Source organism: Pelobates fuscus, chromosome 3 (assembly GCF_036172605.1).
Source record: "Pelobates fuscus isolate aPelFus1 chromosome 3, aPelFus1.pri, whole genome shotgun sequence".
NCBI lineage: Eukaryota > Metazoa > Chordata > Amphibia > Anura > Pelobatidae > Pelobates > Pelobates fuscus.
The window spans coordinates 131,200,134-131,221,462 of NC_086319.1; the positions used below are offsets into that span (position 1 = coordinate 131,200,134).

The 21,329-nt window shown below is 42.7% G+C and overlaps 1 protein-coding gene across 1 annotated transcript in view; it reads right to left on the bottom strand.

Moving 5' to 3' along the window:
• JADE2 (jade family PHD finger 2) overlaps nt 1-21,329 on the bottom strand; it is a 647,003-nt gene that overhangs the window by 482,517 nt on the left and 143,157 nt on the right. Inside the window, exon 2 of the mRNA XM_063447471.1 lies at nt 9,979-10,036. Coding sequence (XP_063303541.1) covers nt 9,979-10,036 — 58 coding nt within the window. The remainder of the gene's footprint in view (nt 1-9,978; nt 10,037-21,329) is intronic.

Below are 21,329 nucleotides of genomic sequence, written 5' to 3' on the forward strand. Positions count from 1 at the left end.
GCGCCTTTGTCAAATGTAAACCAGGTACTGAAACAGTTGGCGTTTAAGTACGCCCTGTGAACGATCCAGCGACCAATCGTAGTAAGAGGTGTGTCCCATCTATGCGCGCCAAGCCGGCACGCTGTGTGAGCTGTCAATCAGCATTAAGTCCGCCCACGTGGGTGTAAACGGGGCGGGACCTGTGAGCGGCGAGAAAATCGCCTGGCTGATCTTGTCCGCACGAAGAGATATCTACATACTTGGGGGATAACACTGCGACCCATATTGCATAAATACGATCTTTATACTTCCCTGTCACAGATGGAACCATAGTGATCTATGTTATACCCACCATTATGTGTAGGGAAGTGATTAAATCACCCTCACAAACGGTATAGTGATGTGTACATATCATGTCACTGTATCTGGGAAACCCAGAGGAAGTACATGAGTAAACCAATATCAGTTATACTCAGTGAGTAACCCTATATATAGATGGATGATGTGGAGACTAAACCGGAATTAAAGGTGTAAAGCCCTATTTATTGTTGTAGATCCCTAGAGATAGAGCTGTACATTGTTCTTCCGGTGTGAAATTTCATTTATTGGAGAAAATGATCCCACTGGAGAAGGTAAGTAACGAAAGGTCTGAGAGGAAGTCTCTGTGATCTAGATCTAACCATGAATGGTTTGTTGTATGGGATCACTTCAGTCTAAACTACTTGGAGAAAAAGATATCCAATTGTGGAGCTCTGTCTATATATGGTCTATGAATATATTTCAGCTGGTTGGTTAACCCGTTAACGCCGTTACAGCGTTCCATGCCGTCCCCATTATAATGGGCTTTAAAGCCGTTGTGGCGGCATGGAACGCCGTAACGGCTTTGAGCCCCAGGAGGTGAGATTTACTTACCTCTACCGCGATCCTCTTCTGGGGGGCTGCCTGACAGCCCAGGCAGCCCTCCCACGGCAAATGAGGCCCCCGGGGGCCATGTGATCGCTCTCAAAGAGCGATCACATGGCCCCCTATAGCTGGCTATGGATCTGCCAGCAGGGGGACTGTCTAAAATATCAGACAGTCCCCCTGCTGGTGGGAAAGTATACAAAAATAAATTAAACAAGTGTAAAAATAAATGTAAAATATTTTTATATATATAATATGTATATATATATATATATTATATATATAATATATATACATATTATATATATGTAACGTCATACAAAGTGTATTTTAATATTAATATAAGTATATATATTAGCATTAAAATACACTTAGAATGACGTTACATATATATAATATGTATATAATATATATATAATAGATCTACATATATATATTATATATATATACGTATAATTAAAATAATAAATAAATAAAATAATAAAATAAATAAATAAAATATTGAAACAAAATTTAATATAAATTATATATTCATATGTTATTTCATTCTAACTGTATTTTGTTATTAATATATATATATTGGAAACAAAATACACTTAGAATGACATTCTATATATATCTATCTATATATAAAATACAAATAACCGCAAATATATATATATAGATAAATACATATAATTACATAAAAGATTACATTAGTATACACATAGAATTTAAATACATATATATGTATATATATATTACAATTCTACATGTATATTTTAACATAATTATGTGATTTGATTAATTAAAATTTGATTGACATGCCTGACAACACAGGGAGAAAGTGCAGAGAATTTAATTTGCAAGCACTATATTTGACCCTGTAACTCTCCACGACACCATAAAACCTGTACATAGGGGGTACTGTTTTACTCGGGAGACTTCGCTGAACTCAAATATTAGTGTTTCAAACTGGTAAATTGTATTACAACTATGATATTTTAAGTAAAAGTGACGTTATTTGCATTTTTTACAAACGAACAGCACTTTTATGGACTACATTATTGTTGTAATATGTTTTACTGTTTTTAAACACTAATATTTGTGTTTAGTGAAGTCTCCCGAGAATAACAGTACCCCCCATGTACAGGTTTTATGGTGTTTTGGAAAGTTAGAGAGTCACATATAAGGCTTGCATTTCATTTTTTTCACATTGAAATTTGCCAGATTGGTTATGTTGCCTTTGAGAGCGTATGGTAGCCCAGGAACGAGAATTACCCCCATGATGGCATACCATTTGCAAAAGTAGACAACCCGAGGTATTGCAAGTGGGGTATGTCCAGTCTTTCTTAGTAGCCACTTAGTCACAAACACTGGCCAAATATTAGTTTTTTGCTTTTTTCACACAAAAACAAATATGAACGCTAACTTTGGCCAGTGTTTGTGACTAAGTGGCTACTAAAAAAGACTAAACATACCCCACTTTCATTACCTTGGCTTGTCTACTTTTTCAAATGGTATGCCATTATGGGGGTAATTCTCATTCCTGGGCTACCACACCGTCTCAAAGGTAACATTACTAATCTGACAAATTTCAATTTGAAAATGGAACGTTCTATATTTGACCCTGTAACTTTCCAAAACACCATAAAACCTGTTAATGGGGGGTACTGTTGTACTCGTGAGACATCGCTGATTACAAATATGTGCATTTTGTTGCAGTAAAACCTAACAGTATTATGACATTTACAGCTAAAATGTGAGGCGGAACTACACATTTAAAAAAAAAAAAAAAAATTCTCACAGTTTTTTTTATTTTATTCATAATAAATTATGTTCCATATATGAATAGTTAATGGTAAATTAAAGCCCTGTTTCTCCAGAAGAAAATGATATATAATAAGTGTGCATATAATATGAAAGAGGGGAACTACGGGTGAACAGACATTTAGCGCAAATTCTAGTTTTTGTTTACGTTTATTGTTTTGATCAGAACGTGCACTATTGACTCCGTCCTGAAGGGGTTAAAGAGTACCTGGTTGTGTGAGGATCAATATATACAAAAATAATAAATAAAATAAATAGTGAAAGAGAGACTATATACATATCTACAGGTATAGAACATCACGTGTCTATGAAAGGAGTGAAGGTGAAGCCCTCATTCACACCTTTGGGGGCTAACGTATCCAACTTGAAAATCCAATAGCATTCCCTCCTTTTAAGGGTCTGATCTAGATCACCCCCTCTTTTGCCTAGCTGATTTTTTCAATGCCCGCAAATTTGATGCACTTTGGGGTATCCATATGACTGTTTCTGATATGCCTAGCCACTGGTGTGTCCCTATTGGAGGTCACAGAGAGGACGTGTTCCATGATACGTCTTTTGAATGGGCGTATAGTCTTGCCCACATACTTCATGCCACATTTGCATGTAAGTAGGTAGATCATGCCTAGGGTGTTGCAGTTAAAGAACTGTTTGATGGGGATTTCTATGGAGTTGCTAGAGTCAAAAATGTTTTTTGATCCTTTTGCTATGTGTACACACGCGACACACCTTCCACACTGATATGTGCCATGTATCTTCATCCAGGTGTTATTTTTCTTTTTTGGTGCCGAAAAATGGCTGGGTACCAGTATTTCTTTCATGTTTTTTCCTCTTCTGGCTGTTATTGACACTTTGATAGAGATTGTGTCCTTGAGGTGTGGATCCTGAGTTAGTAACGGCCAGAAGCGCCCCATCACCTTCTTCACCTCATTCCATGCTGCGTCATAACTTGCTATGCATCTGATAGCTCTCTTGGGGTCCAGTTTGGGCTTATTAGTGAGTAGTTCCTCTCGTTCAAGGTTCAGTGCTTTCTGGTAGGCGTGTTTCAAGCATCTATTCGGATAGCCTCTCTGTTTGAATCTTTTTCGCAGATCTGCGGCTTGGATTTTGAAGTCATCAGTGGACGAACAGTTTCTTCTTAGTCTCAAGTACTGGCCCACCGGGATCCCTCTTTTGAGAGGGATAGGGTGGTGGCTCTCCCATCGTAGCATGTTGTTCGTAGATGTGGGTTTACGATAGAGGGTAGTCTCTATTCCGAGGTCCTTGGTTATCCTTAGAGTACAGTCTAAGAAATTGAGTGTCTGATCCCCAATGTCATGCCTTAACTATGGTATCCTCTTACTTCCTGGTTCCACGGAGCCTAGCCACACCCCTTTATGACACGGTCTGCCTATTTAATCTGACTGCACCAGCTGATCTAGGCTGGATTATTGAACTACGTTCCGTACTCACGAACCGGCTACAACTTCGTTGTGAAAACCTCTGTTACCAGACCGGACTGAAAGACTCTGCAAGTTCCCTTCACCTCTCCTCATCAACAACTAAAAGCTTAACACTCTCCATCCAGGATAAACGCCTCTGAGGAGATCTCGGGAACCAGTGTTCTATGTGCCGGAAGCTAAGTAAAACCTCTGTGATAAGCATTGCATCTCAAGCTGTTATTTCCTGTCTCCAAAATCCTTCGATAATACAAAACCGTTACAGCTAACTTCAACTCATACTTTATCTCAGTTAGCTGCATCTGTCTTGCTTCGGTTAAAGTCTATGGAACAGCTATTGTGACTGCTTATCACCTAAACCGTTGATTCTACTAAGAGACTCTTTATTGATTCAGTGTCTGCAATTTACTATCGTTTACTCCTTAAAGCTACAGTGCCTGTAATTGTGGACTTCAGTTATCATTTACTACTTAAAGCTACAGTGCCTGTAATTGTGGACTTCAGTTATCATTTACTACTTAAAGCTACAGTGCCTGTAATTGTGGACTTCAGTTATCATTTACTACTTAAAGCTACAGTGCCTGTAATTGTGGACTTCAGTTATCATTTACTACTTAAAGCTACAGTGCCTGTAATTGTGGACTTCAGTTATCATTTACTACTTAAAGCTACAGTGCCTGTAATTGTGGACTTCAGTTATCATTTACTACTTAAAGCTACAGTGCTTATAATTGTGGACTTCAGTTATCGTTTATTACTTAAAACAACAGTACCTGTAAATTTGAATTAAAGTCATTACCTTTTACTTTTTATAATAAATATTCAAACTATACGAAATCTGCAGTTGTGTTCCTTCATAACAAATGTTTAGACGTGACACCCAAATTCCATGGTGAATCTTAGATTAAGATTGTTCATGTTTAATGTCTCTACGAATGTCTTAAAGAGTAGTTGGGTACCTGTCCAAATGATTAGGACATCATCAATGTACCTTTTCCATAGGAAGATACACTTATACACTTATTATTTTCAGGGATCATTAAGTTTATGATGCCCGCAATAAAGTTATTTCTCAAGATTGTTACTTAAGGCAGAACAACATCTGCAGAACTACCCCTTAGTGCTCCCTAGGCCATCCAAGCTTACGGATCACGCTATTACCATTTTTTTTCTGTTAGAGATCCATCCTGGGTCATGGCTGCCTAAAATGCATCCAAATATTCAGTATCTCCTCCCTCTGCATGCAGACACTGAATTTTCCTCATAGAGATTCATTGATTCAATTTATCTGTATGAGGAGATGCTGATTGGCCAGGGCTGTGTTGAATCATGCTGGCTCTGCCCCTGATCTGCCTCTTTGTCAGTCTCAGCCAATCCTATGGGGAAGCACTGTGATTGGATCAGGCTACCACTTCTGATGATGTCAGCAGACTGCTTGTTTTTCTGAGACAAACATCATGCAGAGCTACACCTTTAGGCTTGAATACAGTAAGATTTTGCTATATTTATGGATGCATGAGGGGCTCAGGGGAGCTAGATGGTGATTTTAACACTATAGGGTCAGGAATACATGTTTGTGTTCCTGACCCTATAGTGATCATTTAACCCCTTAAGGACACATGACATGTGTGACATGTCATGATTCCCTTTTATTCCAGAAGTTTGGTCCTTAAGGGGTTAAGGACAGTTTCTGGAAGCAGTTTAATACGTAAGTTTTGCATGTTAATCTCCCATGTTAAAATTAGTGTAGGACCCACCGACATTGGGGTACTGTGAAGTAGTGTTGGTCTTAACACAATACAGCCATGTGGTGTAACCAAGTCCCTATATCTGTTTTCAAGGATAGGTGATAGGTGATTTTAAGCAGCCTTTTAAAATTAAAAAAACGTTTTGTGTGTGCGCACAGTTCCCTAATCTCTAAGAAGACCTCATTATTTTTTACGTTTATGTCAATGAGCAAGTCATCTGAAAGTAATCAAATAATGGTCTCTAGATTTAAGCTATATGACAGTGCCACTTATTTTTATATAAACAGAAGTAAAGGAAGAACATCATATTCAGACTGGGCACCAACAGCAAAAAATAAGTAAAGGCAAGTTTCTAACTGTATATCTCTTAAAAATAAACATGGAAACTGTACCATCATGATTGATATAGCATTTATTCTTCACAGTCTCTTTTAGTCAGCTGCCAAATAGCATGAAGTGGACAAGGTAAAAGCCATGGCGTTGTAAATTTAGCAAATTTGGATGCGGTATTTTATACATTAATTTAAATACTAAATACAAGGTCTCACTTTCTCTAGCATTTTTCATATATATCAATGTAAAGTTTAACAAATTTATAGATAAAATAATCCATATTTAATTTTTCCCAGAGGAAACTCCCAAAACACAAATCATGCAGTACATAAGTTATTCCAGTATAATCATGTGGTATCCCCTTTTAAATTTGGAATATGTTAACCCAACATTACCACAACGGTCAGTATTCTAAGCCAATATCAGAAATTTGGCTAGCTGTTTAAGAAATACAGAAGTTTAAATTACACTTTTGTATTTTTTTGGTTTTAGAAATTATAATTCATTATCATTTTTTTTTTTTTTATCCAAACAGTATCCTCGCACATCAGCAGAGAATGGATACTATGGACAAACTCTAAAAAACATTTGCATCCGTTTTTTTTCCAGCCTTTCAGATGCTACGCATTTATTTTAGTGAATAAAGTGAATTATTTGCAAGTTTTCTTCATATTACAGTTGCCCAGTTTTTTTTTATAGCCCTTTTATTCTGTATATTACCACTTCTTTGATGTAATATTTTGCTTTGGTCACTTTAAGGTCTGTTACCAAAATTTCTCTCACTCGAAATGTTTTACTACTTTCTTAAAGATTACTTTAACCAAAAACCACTATTTTTATAAAATGTTCAGTTTGGTTGGAGTAATCCTTACCTATTCTGTTCTGGCCAGTTTAATTATGCTGTTAATCTATTCGAGTGCTTAGAGTAACCTACATGTACATGCAGAGTTGCACTTAAAAGAACACTCCAGGCACCCAGACCACTTCTGCCCATTGGAGTGGTCTGGGTGCCAACTCCCATCACCCTTTACCCTGCAAATGTAATTCTTTCAGTTTTTAAAACTTGCAGGGTTAAGTTCTCCTCTAGTTGCTATCTATCAGACACTAGGGGGACTTCTGGCTTCTTACATTTAAAAGTGTTTTAAACGACGCTGGACGTCCTCACGCTATGCATGAGGACCTCCAGCATCACCGAAATCCCCATAGGAAGGCACTGAATAATGCTTTCCTATGGGGAGGTCTAATGCACGCGCACGGCCATTGCCACGCATGCGCATTAGGTCTCCCCCACCGGCTGATGTCGGCGGGGGACTAGCGTGGACAGAGCCTGACCTAGCGCTCAGGGACATCGGCGCTGGATTAAGGTAAGTCACTGAAGGATTTTAACCCCTTCAGCAACATGGGATGAGGGGATGTGGGAGGGGGGCACTGTGTCAGGGTACCTGTGGTCTCTACCTCCGAAAGAGGTAGAGGCTTAGCTGTTCCTCCATCCAGACGGCCTGATGGCTCCCTTCCCCACGGTCTATCCGGTCATGCAAGGCCGGCCGCGAGGGAGTGACTGCCTTTTACAGCATCTAGGCAGGAAGTTGTCATCAGGACACTCCTCCGGAACGACCTGTCACTCAATTGCTGCAGGACCAATCAGGAAGCCTCGGAGGCGTGGTTACTGCTCTGAATAGGGTATTTAACAGAGCTTCTTTCATTAGCTCATTGCCCTGTCGTGGTTCTAGCTTGTTCTAGTCACTCAGTGCTTGTGTATTCTATTATCCCTTTTGGTTTTGACCCGGCTTGTTTACCTTACTCTGCTTATCTCTGTTACCCTTGATTCGGCTTGTCTCTCGCTTACCTGTCTTCTGTTACCCTCGACCTCGTCTTGTCTTTGACCATTCTATACTGTACTACTTACGTTAGTCCGGCCATTCTAAGGTCCGGTATACGTATCTGGCTACTGTTTGTACTCTGCGTGTTGGATCCCTGTCCCGATCCTGACACACTGCAGGAACCTGTTTTCCTGGCACTGGAGAGTCCCTTTAATCCTAACGATTGCACATTCTTGCCCAGTGTGTTGATGTTTTACAGGTCTTCCTCATCTAAAGGAACACTGTAGAGTTAGGAATACAAACCTGCATTCCTAGCACTATAGTGCTCTATCTTCAAACTTGCTTCAGGTCCCTCACACATTTTCACTAAAAACCTAAAATTACGTTTTTAATTTACCTTTGATTCAGCTCCAGGACTCCCTTGGCGTTGGCAACCACGCCAATTCCCGCAATACCATTCATCTTTCAAGACAGCCCCTAGGGTTTCTTTTTTTTTTATTAATTACCCCTCCCACACCTTGCGAGCTCAGATCGCACACATGTGCTTTGAGACAACAAAACAATCTGTAAGAAGCCTGTGATTTGACCATGCAAATGCAGGGATGATGTCAGACAAAAAACATACATAACTTAAAGGGACACTTTAGTCACCAGAACTACTACAGCTTAATGTATTTGTTCTGGTGAGTAGAATCATTCCCTTTAGGCTTTTTGCAGTAAACACATTTTTTTCAGAGAAAAGGCAGTGTTTAGATTACAGCCTACGGATACTTCCACTAGCCTCTCCTCAGATAGCTACTAGAGGTGCATCCTGGGGCACAATCAGTGTTTCTACCCTTTGCATGGAGACACTGAACTTTGCTCATAGAGATGCATCGATTAAATGCAGCTCTATGAGGAGATGCTGATTGGCCACGGCTGTGTTTGGCTTGTGCTGGCGCTGCCTCCTATCTGCCTCATTGAACAGCACAACCAATCCAATACTTCCCTATGTGAAACCATTGTGATTGGCTCAGAACAACACTTCTGATGATGTCAGCCAAGCAGGCAGATCCAGGGCAGAGCCAGCAGCAGCAGACTTTAATAAAAGTTACGTTTTGCTATATTTAGCAAAAAGGGTAGTAAGGGGGGGTTCATGGTGGTTTTAACACTATAGGGTCAGGAATACATGTCTGCGTTCCTGACCCTATAGTGTTTAACCCCTTAAGGACCAAACTTCTGGAATAAGAGGGAATCATGACATGTCAGACATGTCATGTGTCCTTAAGGGGTTAATTTGAAGTGCAACATATTTCTCTCCAAGAGTAATGGGAAAAACAGGGATTAGGTTTCCTTAATAAAACAACAATAATAATAATAATAATAATAATTGCCCATTTTGGTTTGTAATTATGCTAAGTAGGACTTCATAGATGACCAAACCCAAGACATTTTAAATAGACATTTTTATCATTAAATAGATGAAAAATGGCTAAGAAAAATAAAACTTATGAACCATGAATATGTCCTTTAAAAATAGTGAATCTATAAAATGTATTACAAAAACACATGCATTGAATAATCTATTTCTGAAGCCCTCAAAATCAGTTAATAGCATATCTTCAGAATAATATGTGAATGAAATACATGTTTATATTATAACAATTTATTTACTTTATATTTCTTTGTGCTATATAACCAGGAAATGGAACATTTACATTTGTGGCAGATTACAGTACATGGAAACAGATGGGTAGACCACAAATGAGAAGTGTAGCAAACTGAAATAATGTTTCACAGAGCTCGTTTATCTCTACTATAACTTTTTCACAGGAATAAACAAGCTATCTATTAGAAGCAGGGACATGGCCCAATATTTATGAGTGTGTGAATATATATATATATATATATATATATATATATATATATATATTTTTTTTTTTTTTAAACCCAAAATGAAGCATATCTTACTATCAGTGGTATCAGAGTCATCACTGCTTAATGAGAATTTCCTCCGTTTTCCCTCCATCTGTAAAACAAAACAAAACATAGTAGAATATTAGTTTCAAAGTTACATGTATTCCAATATTTGGGCAACCTTTTTGCACTTTAAAATCACAGTTAACTCAGCTAATTCACAATCTGGGGTCTTTGCATAATTTGCAAATACCCCGTACAGTTACAGTTTCGCTGGTTGTCTAGTGGCTGCAGGATGCAAAGGAAGGCAAGTTATACTTAACTGGACCTATGCCTCTCGGCCTTCGCCATGGTCTTCCTGACAATCCTCTTCAGGTGCTGTAGCTTCAGTGTTGCACATGCTCTTGCGCATGATGGAGAGTAAAAAAATGAGATCTGTTGAGGATCACGCGAGACCGCAATGTCCTCCATAGACAGAGCCTTTTTTCCTACAGCCGTCACTCTGTGATGGCTGGCGGAAATGAAAAAACTTGACAATGGTAGCTCCGTCTTTCGTCAAGTTTTGTCAAGCCTAAGAAAGTCAAAGTAGTCTCTACTTTGTCTCAGTACATATTTTGAATACATTGGAATCTCAGTAAATTTCCAACACAGTCAATGTAAGAATTTCACAAAGTTTGTATCTTTCTGAAATATTGATTTTGGAGTGTTTGGTGACAGTACCACATTAAATAAAATGTTTACAAAGACTTTTTGGGGCAAAATATTATGGAAAATTATCTCTTGACACAACACCCTCTTCAACAGCCTCTACCATAGGACTGCTCAGGCATATGTGAGTGCACTACTGCCTAGTGCCAAGAGAAGCACTCCTGTAATACATTCTATTATATAAGGCACAGCACACATGACAAAATAACATTGAAAATTTATTTTGACCATGGGTAAAAATACATTTCAATACAATTTAACATTCATTCAAATAGAAAAATATAAGGCTGTGATCACGAGTAAAATTAACCGAGGCGAATAGCAGTCCTTGCAAAACTGAGACTAACCAATGACATAACGACAAGCAAGAATGTTAAGGGAATATTCCAAGCACTAAGTACCACAGCATGCTGTAGTCATTAAGGGTCCAGAAGTGCTATGGCAAACCTCCCAATATATGTAAGTAGTTAAACCATCTGTTAACAATACAACACTTTTACCTGGGGTCTGTTGGGTGCCACTCCCTGCCTCTCTACAGCTGATATGGAGAGGGGAAAACTCCTGCTAGAAACTTCCGTTAGCTTTCGAGCAGAAGTTAGGTCCGGAAATATTTGGAGACTGACACAAATTTCATAATTTTGGTTCTGTACGTCACAACAATGGTTATGAAATGAAACACCTGAGATGGAATTGAGGTGCAGACTTTCAGCTTTAAAATGACACTAGTCACCAGGACAACTACAGCTTAATGTAGTTGTTCTGGTGTGTAAAATTAGTCCATGCATGTTTTTTTATTCATAAAAAATGCAGTGTTTACATTGCTGCCTAGGTACACATCTAGTGGCAGTCACTCAGACGGCGACTAGAGGTGCTTCCTGGGTCAGTGCTGCATAGTCTCTAGCACTGACGTTCAGCGTCTCCACGCTCTGCATGGAGGCACTTTGTCAAGAATACATTGCAGGCAATGACTGCTTGAAGTCTGGAATGCATGGATATCACCAAAAACTTGGTTTCCTCCTTTGTGAAGTTTTGACAGGCTTTTACTGTTCGTGGGTCTAACTAACTTAAATTTTGTCTTCAGCAAGTGAAATGCATGCTGTCGGCTTAAGACCAGGTAAATGACTTGACCCTTGCAGAATATTCCACTTCTTTAGAATAAAAACTCTATTTTATCTTTTTATTTCTGTATATTCCACTTCTTTGTCTTAAAAAAATCCTTTGCCTTTCAGTAAGTTTTGGGTCATTGTCCATCTGTGAAGCGCCGTCCAATCAACTTCACTGAATTTGGCTGAATCTGAGCAGACAATATATCCCTATACATTTCAGAATTCATCTGGCTGCTTCTGTTTTCTGTCATTTCATCAATAAACACTCGTGACCTAGTGTCATTGGAAGCCATGCATGCCCATGCCATCACACTGCCTCCACCGTGTTTTAAAGATGATGTGATATGCTTTAGCTCATGAGCCATTCCAAGCCTTCTACAAGCTTTTATCTTTCCATCATTCTTGTACTGGTTAATCTTAGTTTAATCAGTCCAAACAATGCTGTTTCAGAACTAAGCTGGCTTTTTAAGATTTTTTTTTGGCAAAGTCTAACCTGGACTATTCTTGAGGTTCATGAAACCTCTGTATTTGCAGAGTTCATGAGTGCATTCTTCTCAGAAAGTACCAAACTGTTGATTTGGTCACTCCTAATGTTCCTGCTAGCTAGCTCTCTGATGACTTTTTCTTTGCATCCTAAGAATGACATGTTTCACTTGCATTGAGAGCTCCTTTGACTGAATGTTGTGGGATCACAGCAACAGCTTCCAAATGTAAATGCCACACCTGAAATCAACTCCAGACTTTTTACCTCCTTAATTGATGAATAAATGACTCTTGGTCCTTTGAAAAATAGGGGGCTACATGATTCCAAAACCCCTCAATCAATTTGGATGTTAAGACCCTCAAATTAAAGCTGAGAGACTGCACTTTAAGCCCATATTCATTATTTAACTGTAACTTGAATTTATTTTTGGTAAACAGTTGAAATAACAAAACTTGTGTCAGTGTCCAAATATCTCCGAACCTAATTGTAAGTTTTCCACTGCTGGACTTTGCTCAATGAGGAGAGCTTCTGGCTGCAGACTTGAAGGAGCCTGGTCGCCAACTAAGAAGTCAAAGCATTAAAAACCAAAATGACGGGGCGGAGCTGAGCAGCCGAGCCAAACTGACGCACAACTCTGGAGCTCCGTAATACAAGCGGAGAAATCAAGCCTAATCAAACCCAAAATTACCCCCTGAAAGCTGACCTTACGCAGGAACCCCACAGACTCCATGGGACGCAAAAAAAAAAAAAGGTCGCTGGATAAATCAGCCCCTGGGCTCACTATAGGGGAAATGTGGGGGCAAGCATGCGGCCTGAGCGAAGCCCACGGGGGCTGCACAGATTTCTCTGATGACTACTCAGAGGAAGCGGATGAGGAATACCCCCGAGCATCAGCCCCAAAATTGAAGTCTAAACCGGGCAAACCAAGGACTGACCCTGATGCCGACTTTGTGACCACCGGAGTGCTGAAAGCCTTACTAGCAGACCTGCAATAAAATATCCTCACAGGCGTCACCGTCTGTAGGGCCTGATTACCGTGCTGGAAGACTTCTCTCAAAACCACCAGCGCACCATCGCCGCACTGCATGGTGATATGCAGGATCTGCACAGCAAACACACGCTGCTTGAACGGCACCTAGATGTCCAAGAGGACACGAGGAGGAGACACAACATTAAGGTCAGGGGGATCCCGGAGGGACCACCGGAGACAGATCTTCCACACAAAATCAAAAGCCTCTTGACTGCCATACTCCCCCCGGGTCAAACCACATCTATCGAACCCACAGACGTTTTCCGGATCCCAAAGCCCACTGGGGCCCCAGTGGCAGCCACAAGGGACACAATCCTGACCTTTAAGAATGGTAGGGACAAGACAACGGTCCTCAGCGCCCTCCAGGGTAAAACTCGAACCCTTGAAAATTCGACACTCACCCTTTACAACGACTTGTCAAGGGGAACCCTGGCATGGCCCAGATCGCTCCGACCCCTCACCGCCACAAAATCCCATACCGCTGGAGGTCCCCTCACATACTCCTCGTGCAACGGGGTGAGACCACCCACCAAATTCACGACCCACAGGAAGCAACAGAGCTGCTACTGGCCTTGAGCCTAACATGGGTCTCACTCCTCCAAACGAGCCACAATGACTAACAGCTGGGACCCGGCAAACAGTCACCTATGCTGCGGTCACCACCTAAGCAGAGCAGAGGCGCCCATGCTCCAATCCTGGCACCGCCAGTACCTGGCTACATTGGACTACCATACTAGTCATGGGTAACTTATAACCCCCATGACTCATGACATTTAAATCTCAGGATCTGGAGGACTCTTTTTCCTATTCCTTGGAGGCTGCCGCAGCAGCTCTCACGCAATCCCCATCTCATATGCCTAATCGAACACAGAGTGCCACGCCGGAACGCCACCAACACCCCGCAAGGAATCGGCTGACGACATTAACACCCAAGGTCTTGGGGACTTTCTTCCTTTTTTCACCCTTTATTCTTCACGGTTTATGCCAGCCCTTGGAGAAGGACTCATGCCTGGGGGACCCCAGGGGACTTTGTCGCTTTGACTTACATGACCGGGTCTGTCCACCCACAATATTAAGCTACTGTCTGTTTAATAGTCAATTAAAGTTAGTTAGCCTCTAAATAGGCACATTTAAACATAATCGTACCGTTTGCTTTGCTAGGTCCAGCATTGTGTATATAGCGAGATATGTCATAACCACTACTGTGGTTCGGCTTGTCTCACAGGCCTCCCGGGCACTCAGCCTATAACACTCCATTAATGACAGCCATTGTTCCTCATTTCAAAGATTGATCACAAAAGTTAGCCAGTGTTTATTGTTCAATGCTTATTAACTGACCCAGTAAATGGAGCAACCTAGTTAGGCATTTAGAGCACTAACTAAAGAAACGACAATTTGGTTAGCTCAGCATGTACTAGATATATAGACAAGACGTCTAACTTACAATTACACTGGTATTAGTAAGTTTATCTTTTTTCTTTCCTTTTTTCTTTTTTAATAAGATGAGTTATAAGATTGTTTTTGACTGGGTCTTGCCTTTAACGATTAGACCTGCAAATTAGCCTGTTTCCATGCAATGCTACTTAAATTCGCGGCTAGAGCGATCGCACCAATCACTCATGTTGAAAAACAATCTTAATGTAATTTTACATTAAAAATGCATCACTCATTATGGCTTTTATCACAAACTTGTGCGTGACTCACCTATTAGTGACTTGCTCTCATTTATATTTAAAAAATGTGCAATGTTCTTAGATGCCATATTACTGTTATCGCATGTTTCCTCTATGTTTGCACTAGCTGTCGTGGCAGTGCAAATCTGCTGGTTACCTTTATGCACAAATAAAATAAAATAAAAACCAAAATGACTACTTACATTGGAGGGCACAATGGCACTACTGGCACCATAACCAATACATTTTGCAATAGTAGACATGGTGCTTGGACTGTTCTTTTAAATACCGTATTTATCGGCGTATAACACGCACTTTTTCTCCCTGAAAATAGGGGGAAAATGATGGGTGCATGTTATACGCCGATAAACCATAATTACTTACCTGTCTTGAAGCGCGGGCCGGTGTTCAGCGCGCACCGCGGTACTGGAACTTCAATTTCAGGTTCCGGTTTCCGGCGGGACTGAAAGGAAGTGTGCACACTTCCTTTCAGTTCCGCCGGAAACCGGAACCTGAAATTGAAGTTCCAGTACCGCGGTGCGCGCTGTGAAGCCGGCCCACGCTTCAAGACAGGTAAGTAATTATAGTATATCGGCGTATAACACGCACCCATCATTTTCCCCCTATTTTCAGGGAGAAAAAGTGCGTGTTATACGCCGATAAATAGGGGGAGGGAAAGTGCACTAGGGGACACTATGGGAGGGGGGGGGCACTATGGGAGGGGGGGAACACTATGGGAGGGGGTGGAGAATACTATGGGAGGGGGTGGAGAATACTATGGGGGGGAGAATACTATGGAAAGGGGGGGGGAACACTATGGGAGGGGGTGGAGAATACTATGGGGGGAGAATATTATGGAAAGGGGGGGACACTATGGGATGAGGGGGGGACACTATGGGATGAGGGGGGGAACACTATGGGAGGGGGTGGAGAATACTATGGGGGGGAGAATACTATGGAAAGGGGGGGGAACACTATGGGATGAGGGGGGGAACACTATGGGAGGGGGTGGAGAATACTATGGGAGGGGGTGGAGAATACTACGGGAGGGGATGGAGAATACTATGGAAAGGGGGGAGCACTATGGGATGAGGGGGGAGAATACTATGGGAGGGGGGGAAATTTCCTGGAATTTCCATCTTAAAATGAGGTGCGTGTTATACGCCGGTGCGTGTTATATGCCGATAAATACGGTAAATAAAAGGCATTTGAAAAGGATATGTTTTGACAATGACAGTGTTTTATATTTTAAGACATAATACAATATAGGATTTTTTTTTCTTCTTACTACTTGTAAATAATGTTATAAATGTACGTGTTTTTTTTTTTCATCTCATGGTTATAAATCCACCCAGTATTTTTCTTTATACATAATGCATTACCATCTGTGTTTACACATAAATAAGAAAAAATGGATCCAGATTTCAGTTATATAATATGATGTAAAAATCAGTGGCGGCTCTAGACTTTGTGAGGCCTTAGGCGAAACTCAAACATGAGGCCCCCACTAACACTAAAGTTAAAAATAGGGGTTGCATTGTGTGTATAAGGTGCTGTTGTTTTATTTAAGGACAAGCTTGCAGCGCTGGATACAGAGAGCTAGTCTCTGTATTCATCGTTCAGAGGCTTGCTGTGTTGCGGCTCCCTGTGCCGCTGCATTATGATCTCTCTTTGTGACTGTAGTTATGGCATAATATGCAAACTAACTTAATTTGCAATAAACTAATTTAATTAGCAATTATGCCAATCGTTTATACATGACTGAAGGGTATGGTTACAAAGCCTTGCAGTCGTGTATACATAAGTGCCGGTGTATGTATATATGAGTGTATCTGGCATTGTCTACCTATGTGTGACAGGGTTTGGAGTGAGTGTTGCACAGTTGGAGTACAAGATTGTAAGGGTTTATGTAATAAGGTGAGTGTGGCAGGGTGAAGGGGGTGAGTGGGTCAGACTGATAGAGGATGAGTGACAGGGTTGGGAGGTAAGTAAGTGTGACAGTGCAAGAGAAGGTGAGTCTGACAGGGTTGATGGGGGGTTAATGCGATAGGGTAGGTGTGGCAAAAGCAAGGATTTTGGTATGGTTGCAGTGGGTGAGAGTGATAGGATTAGGAGGGGTTATGTGAGTTTGGGCTGGGTTTAGAGGCGACAGTGTGTGGGGACTGAAAGTGTTTGGGAATGGTGATAGTGACAGGGTAGTGGGGTGGTAGGGTGGCTGTGACAGGGTATGGGGTGGTAGGGGGCAGAGGGTGGTAGGATGGCTGTGACAGGGTATGGGGTGGTAGGGGGCAGAGGGTGGTAGGGTGGCTGTGACAGGGTATGGGGTGGTAGGGGGCAGAGGGTGGTAGGGTGGCTGTGACAGGGGGTGGCAGGAGGGCAGTGACAGGGTACGGGGTGGTAGGGAGCAGAAGGTGGTAGGGTGGCTGTGACAGGCCAGGGGGTGGTAAGGGGCATAGGATGGTAAGAGGGCAGAGGGTGGCTGAGCAGAGGGTGGTAGGGTGGCTGGGGCAGAGGGTGGTGGGGTGGCTGGGGTAGTAGGGTGGTGGGGTGGCTGAGGCAGGAGGGTGGTGGGGTGGCTGGGGCAGAGGGTGGTGGGGTGGCTGGGGCTGTAGGGTGGTGGGGTGGCTGGGGCAGTAGGGTGGCTGGGGCAGAGGGTGGTGGGGTGGCTGGAGCAGTAGGGTGGTGGGGTGGCTGGGGCAGTAGGGTGGCTGGGGTAATAATGTGGTGGGGTGGCTGGGGCAGTGGGGTGGCTGGGGCAGAGGGTGGTAGGAAGGCAGGGTAGGGAGATGAAGCAAAAATACCTTTTGATGAACTGTTTCCCTGGTGGTCCAGTGGGCGGTAAAGGCTTTATCCCTGGTGGTCCAGTGGGCTCCCTTTACGGTCTGCAGCTCCGCCGGGTGCAGAGCTGCAGACCACGTGGTAAGTTTAGTCTCGCGATCTCAGTCAGTCAGAGCGTTGCCGTGGTAACCCGCGGCAACGCTCTGATTGGCGGAGATCGCGAGACCCACTCAGTCTGCAGCTCTGCACTCGGCGGAGCTGCAGACAGGCTGTCTCTCTTCCAGGCAGGCATAGGAGGGGCCTCGCACCCGGTGGCATTAAGGGCAAGCCGCCGGGCCCCCTCCTGTGTCGGGTCCTCGGTCTATGACCGAGGACCCGATCTGTCACACTGCCCTAAGGCGATTTAGGTGGCCGCGAGGCCCCCATCAGCGCGAGGCCTTAGGCGGCCGCCTAAATCGCCTAATTAGAGAGCCGCCTCTGGTAAAAATAACCAAATGTATGTCTGCTTTACAGCCATTTTGTAAATCTTCTTTAAAACTGTTGGTTCTACCCTAGAAATCTAAAGCTTTTAATTTGTTAAACCATGATCCTCTCCAAACAAAGAAACTTTCTTATTTCAAAATGATTTCTTACATCAAAAAGCAGAAGTGAAGTGGTCATGTAGGAAAGAATCTGGCTGAGCAGTATACCAGCTTGAAACACTGCACAAAGGTTATTATTATTATTATTGGTAATTATAAAGAGTTAACTAATTCAGCAGCGTTTTACAATATTTGCACTTTTGTGCCAGGGCTAGTTGCATCCCGGCACACGTGACTTAGGCACTAAAATGTCTTAGCCCATACAACAGGGCTAATAGCATACTCACTACCCTGAAGGAATATCAGTCTATCGCTGAATGTTTCACAAGTGAGGCAGTCCAGATACACAAAATAATTGGCTCCCAAAAAATGTTATTGTGGCAGCCAATCACAGAGACCATATGTCTTTACTGACTAAAACATGCAATCAGTGTCATTGGCTTTTACACTGATTGCTATGCATTCAAATCCTTGTCTATGGTTTGAGCTGGAAGACGGGTTAAAAGAATGGTTAGAATTAGCATTGGGGATTAATATTGAATAGGTAGATCTATAAGCATTACAATTGCACTAAAAGGCTTACTCCAAACACAATGACCACTTCAGTGATTTGAAGTGATCATGGTGGCAAGGGTATATACTCTGATCAGCCACAACATTACAAACATTGTCAGGTAAAGTAAAAATCATTGATTATATCGTTACAATGGCACACGTCAAGGGGTTGGGGTATATTAGGCAGCAAATGAACAGTCAGTTATAGAATTGTATGCGTCAGAAACAGGAAAAATGGGCACGTGAAAAGATCTGAGTGACTTTGACAAGAGACAAAGTGATGGCTAGATGACTGGGTCAGAGCATCTCCAAAATGGCTAGTGTTATGGGGTGCAACAGTCCGTCCTTGCTCTGTATGATCTTCTGTTATTCTGACCCTTCCTGTCTTGATATTTCTGCTCTCTGGTATCCTCTGACCCAGCTATTCACATGTACCTCTCTTGTGATTGACCTCCACTACTATTCTGACTATTCTCTTGTCTATCCCTGCACCAAACCTGGAATCCTAAAGACCAGTAGTACACTCTTTAAGCTATCCTCTGATATATGAGGTTAGGTGTTGGTTCAAGTATTGTGTGGGAGAAGGGAGGGCTGCGTGTGGAGAGAGGCAGGGATAGGAAACTACATCTTATCCCTGCTTCTCTCTCCTGACCGAATCTGCAGGGAAGCAGCACAGAGTTCAGCCAGCAACTCCCAGCCTTTAGAGACAGCCTACAGATCAGGTAAGTGAGGGTAGGGGGGGAGACAAGAGATTAGGTAAGTTAGAGATGGGGTGGTGGTGCAGACTACAGGTAAGGTAAGTGAGGGATGGGGGGCAGCCTACAGATCAGGTAAGTGAGGCATGTGGGGGGAGGCAGCCTACAGATCAGGTAAGTGAGGGATGGTGGGCAGCCTACAGATCAGGTAAGTGAGAGATAGGAGGGCAGCCTACAGATAAGGTAAGTTAGATATAGGGGGATCCACATACAGATCAGGTAAGTGAGGAATGGGGGGGTGCAGCCTATAGATCAGGTAAGTGAGGGATGGGGTGGCAGCCTAAAGATCATGTAAGTGAGGGATGGGGGAGACAGCCTACAGGAAGGGTCAGCAAGGAGCAGGAAGGTAAAGTAAGAGAAAGAGAAGGAACAGAGATGAGCAGGAAGGGACATCAAGGGGCAGCAAGGGGCAACAAGGAGCACAAAGGTAAAGTAGGTAAAGGAGCACAAAGGAACAGAAATGAGCAAGAAGGAGCAGGAAGGGGCAACAAGAAGCCGGAAGGGGCAGCAAAAAAGCAGGAAGGGTCAGCAAGGAGCAAGAAGGGTCAGCAAGGAGAAGGATGGGTCAGCAAGGAGAAGGATGGGTCATCAAGGAGCAGAAAGGGTCAGCTAGAAGCAGGGAGAGGCAGCAATGAGCAGGAAGGGGCAGCAGGGAGTAGTAAGGGTCAGCAAGGAGCTGGAAATGGCAGGAAGAGACAGAAGGAGCACAAAAGTAAAGTAGGAGAAGGAGCAGAAAGGAGAAGGAACAGAAATGAGCAGGAAGGGACATCAAGGAGCAGAAAGGAGAAGGAACAGAAATGAGCAGGAAGGGACATCAAGGAGCAGAAAGGACAAGGAACAGAAATGAGCAGGAAGGGACATTAAGGAGCAGAGGGGGTCAGCAATGATCTGGAAGGGGCAGAAGGAGCACAAACGTAAAGTAGGAGAAGGAACAGAAATGAGCAGGAAGGGGCAGCAAGGGGAAGGAAGGGTCTGCAAGGAGAAGTAAGGGTATGCAAAGAGCAGAAGGAGTCAGCAAGGAGCAGAAAGGGAAAGAAGGAGCACAAAGGTAAAGAAGCAGAAAGAATGAGAAGGAGCACAAAGTTAAAGTAAGAGAAGGAGCAGCAAGGAGCAAAAATTGGAAGCAAGGAGCTGGAAGGAGCAGCAAGGAGTGCAAAGGTAAAGTGGGAGAAGGAGCAGAAAGGAATAGAAATGAGCAGGAAGGGTCAGCAGAAAGTGGCAGCAAGAGCAGGAAAAGACTGAGCACAAAGATGAAGGAGCAGAAAGAATCAGAAGGAGCACAAATGTAAAGTTGTAGAACGAGCAGAAAGAAACAGGAAGAAACAGCAAGAAACAGAAAGGGGCAGCAATGAGCTGTAAGGGGCAGAAGGACCACAAAGGTAAAGCAGTAGAAGGAGCAGAAAGGAGAAGGAGCAGAAAGAAGAAGGGACATCAAGGAGCAGAAAGGGTCAACAATGAGCAGGAAGGGGCAGAAGAAGCACAAAGGTAAAGTAGGTTAAGGATCAAATGAGCAGGAAGGGTCAGCAAGGAGCAGGAAGGGTCAACAAGAAGCAGGAACGGGCAGCAAGAAGGAGGAAGGGGCAGCAAGGAGCAGGAACGGTCTGCAAAGAGAAGGAAGGGTCTGCAAGGAGCAGAAAGGGGCAGCAAGGAGCAGGAAGGGACAGAAGGAGCGCAACGGTTAAGGAGCAGAAAGAATCAGAAGGAGCACAAAGGTAAAGTAGGAGGAGCAGAAAAG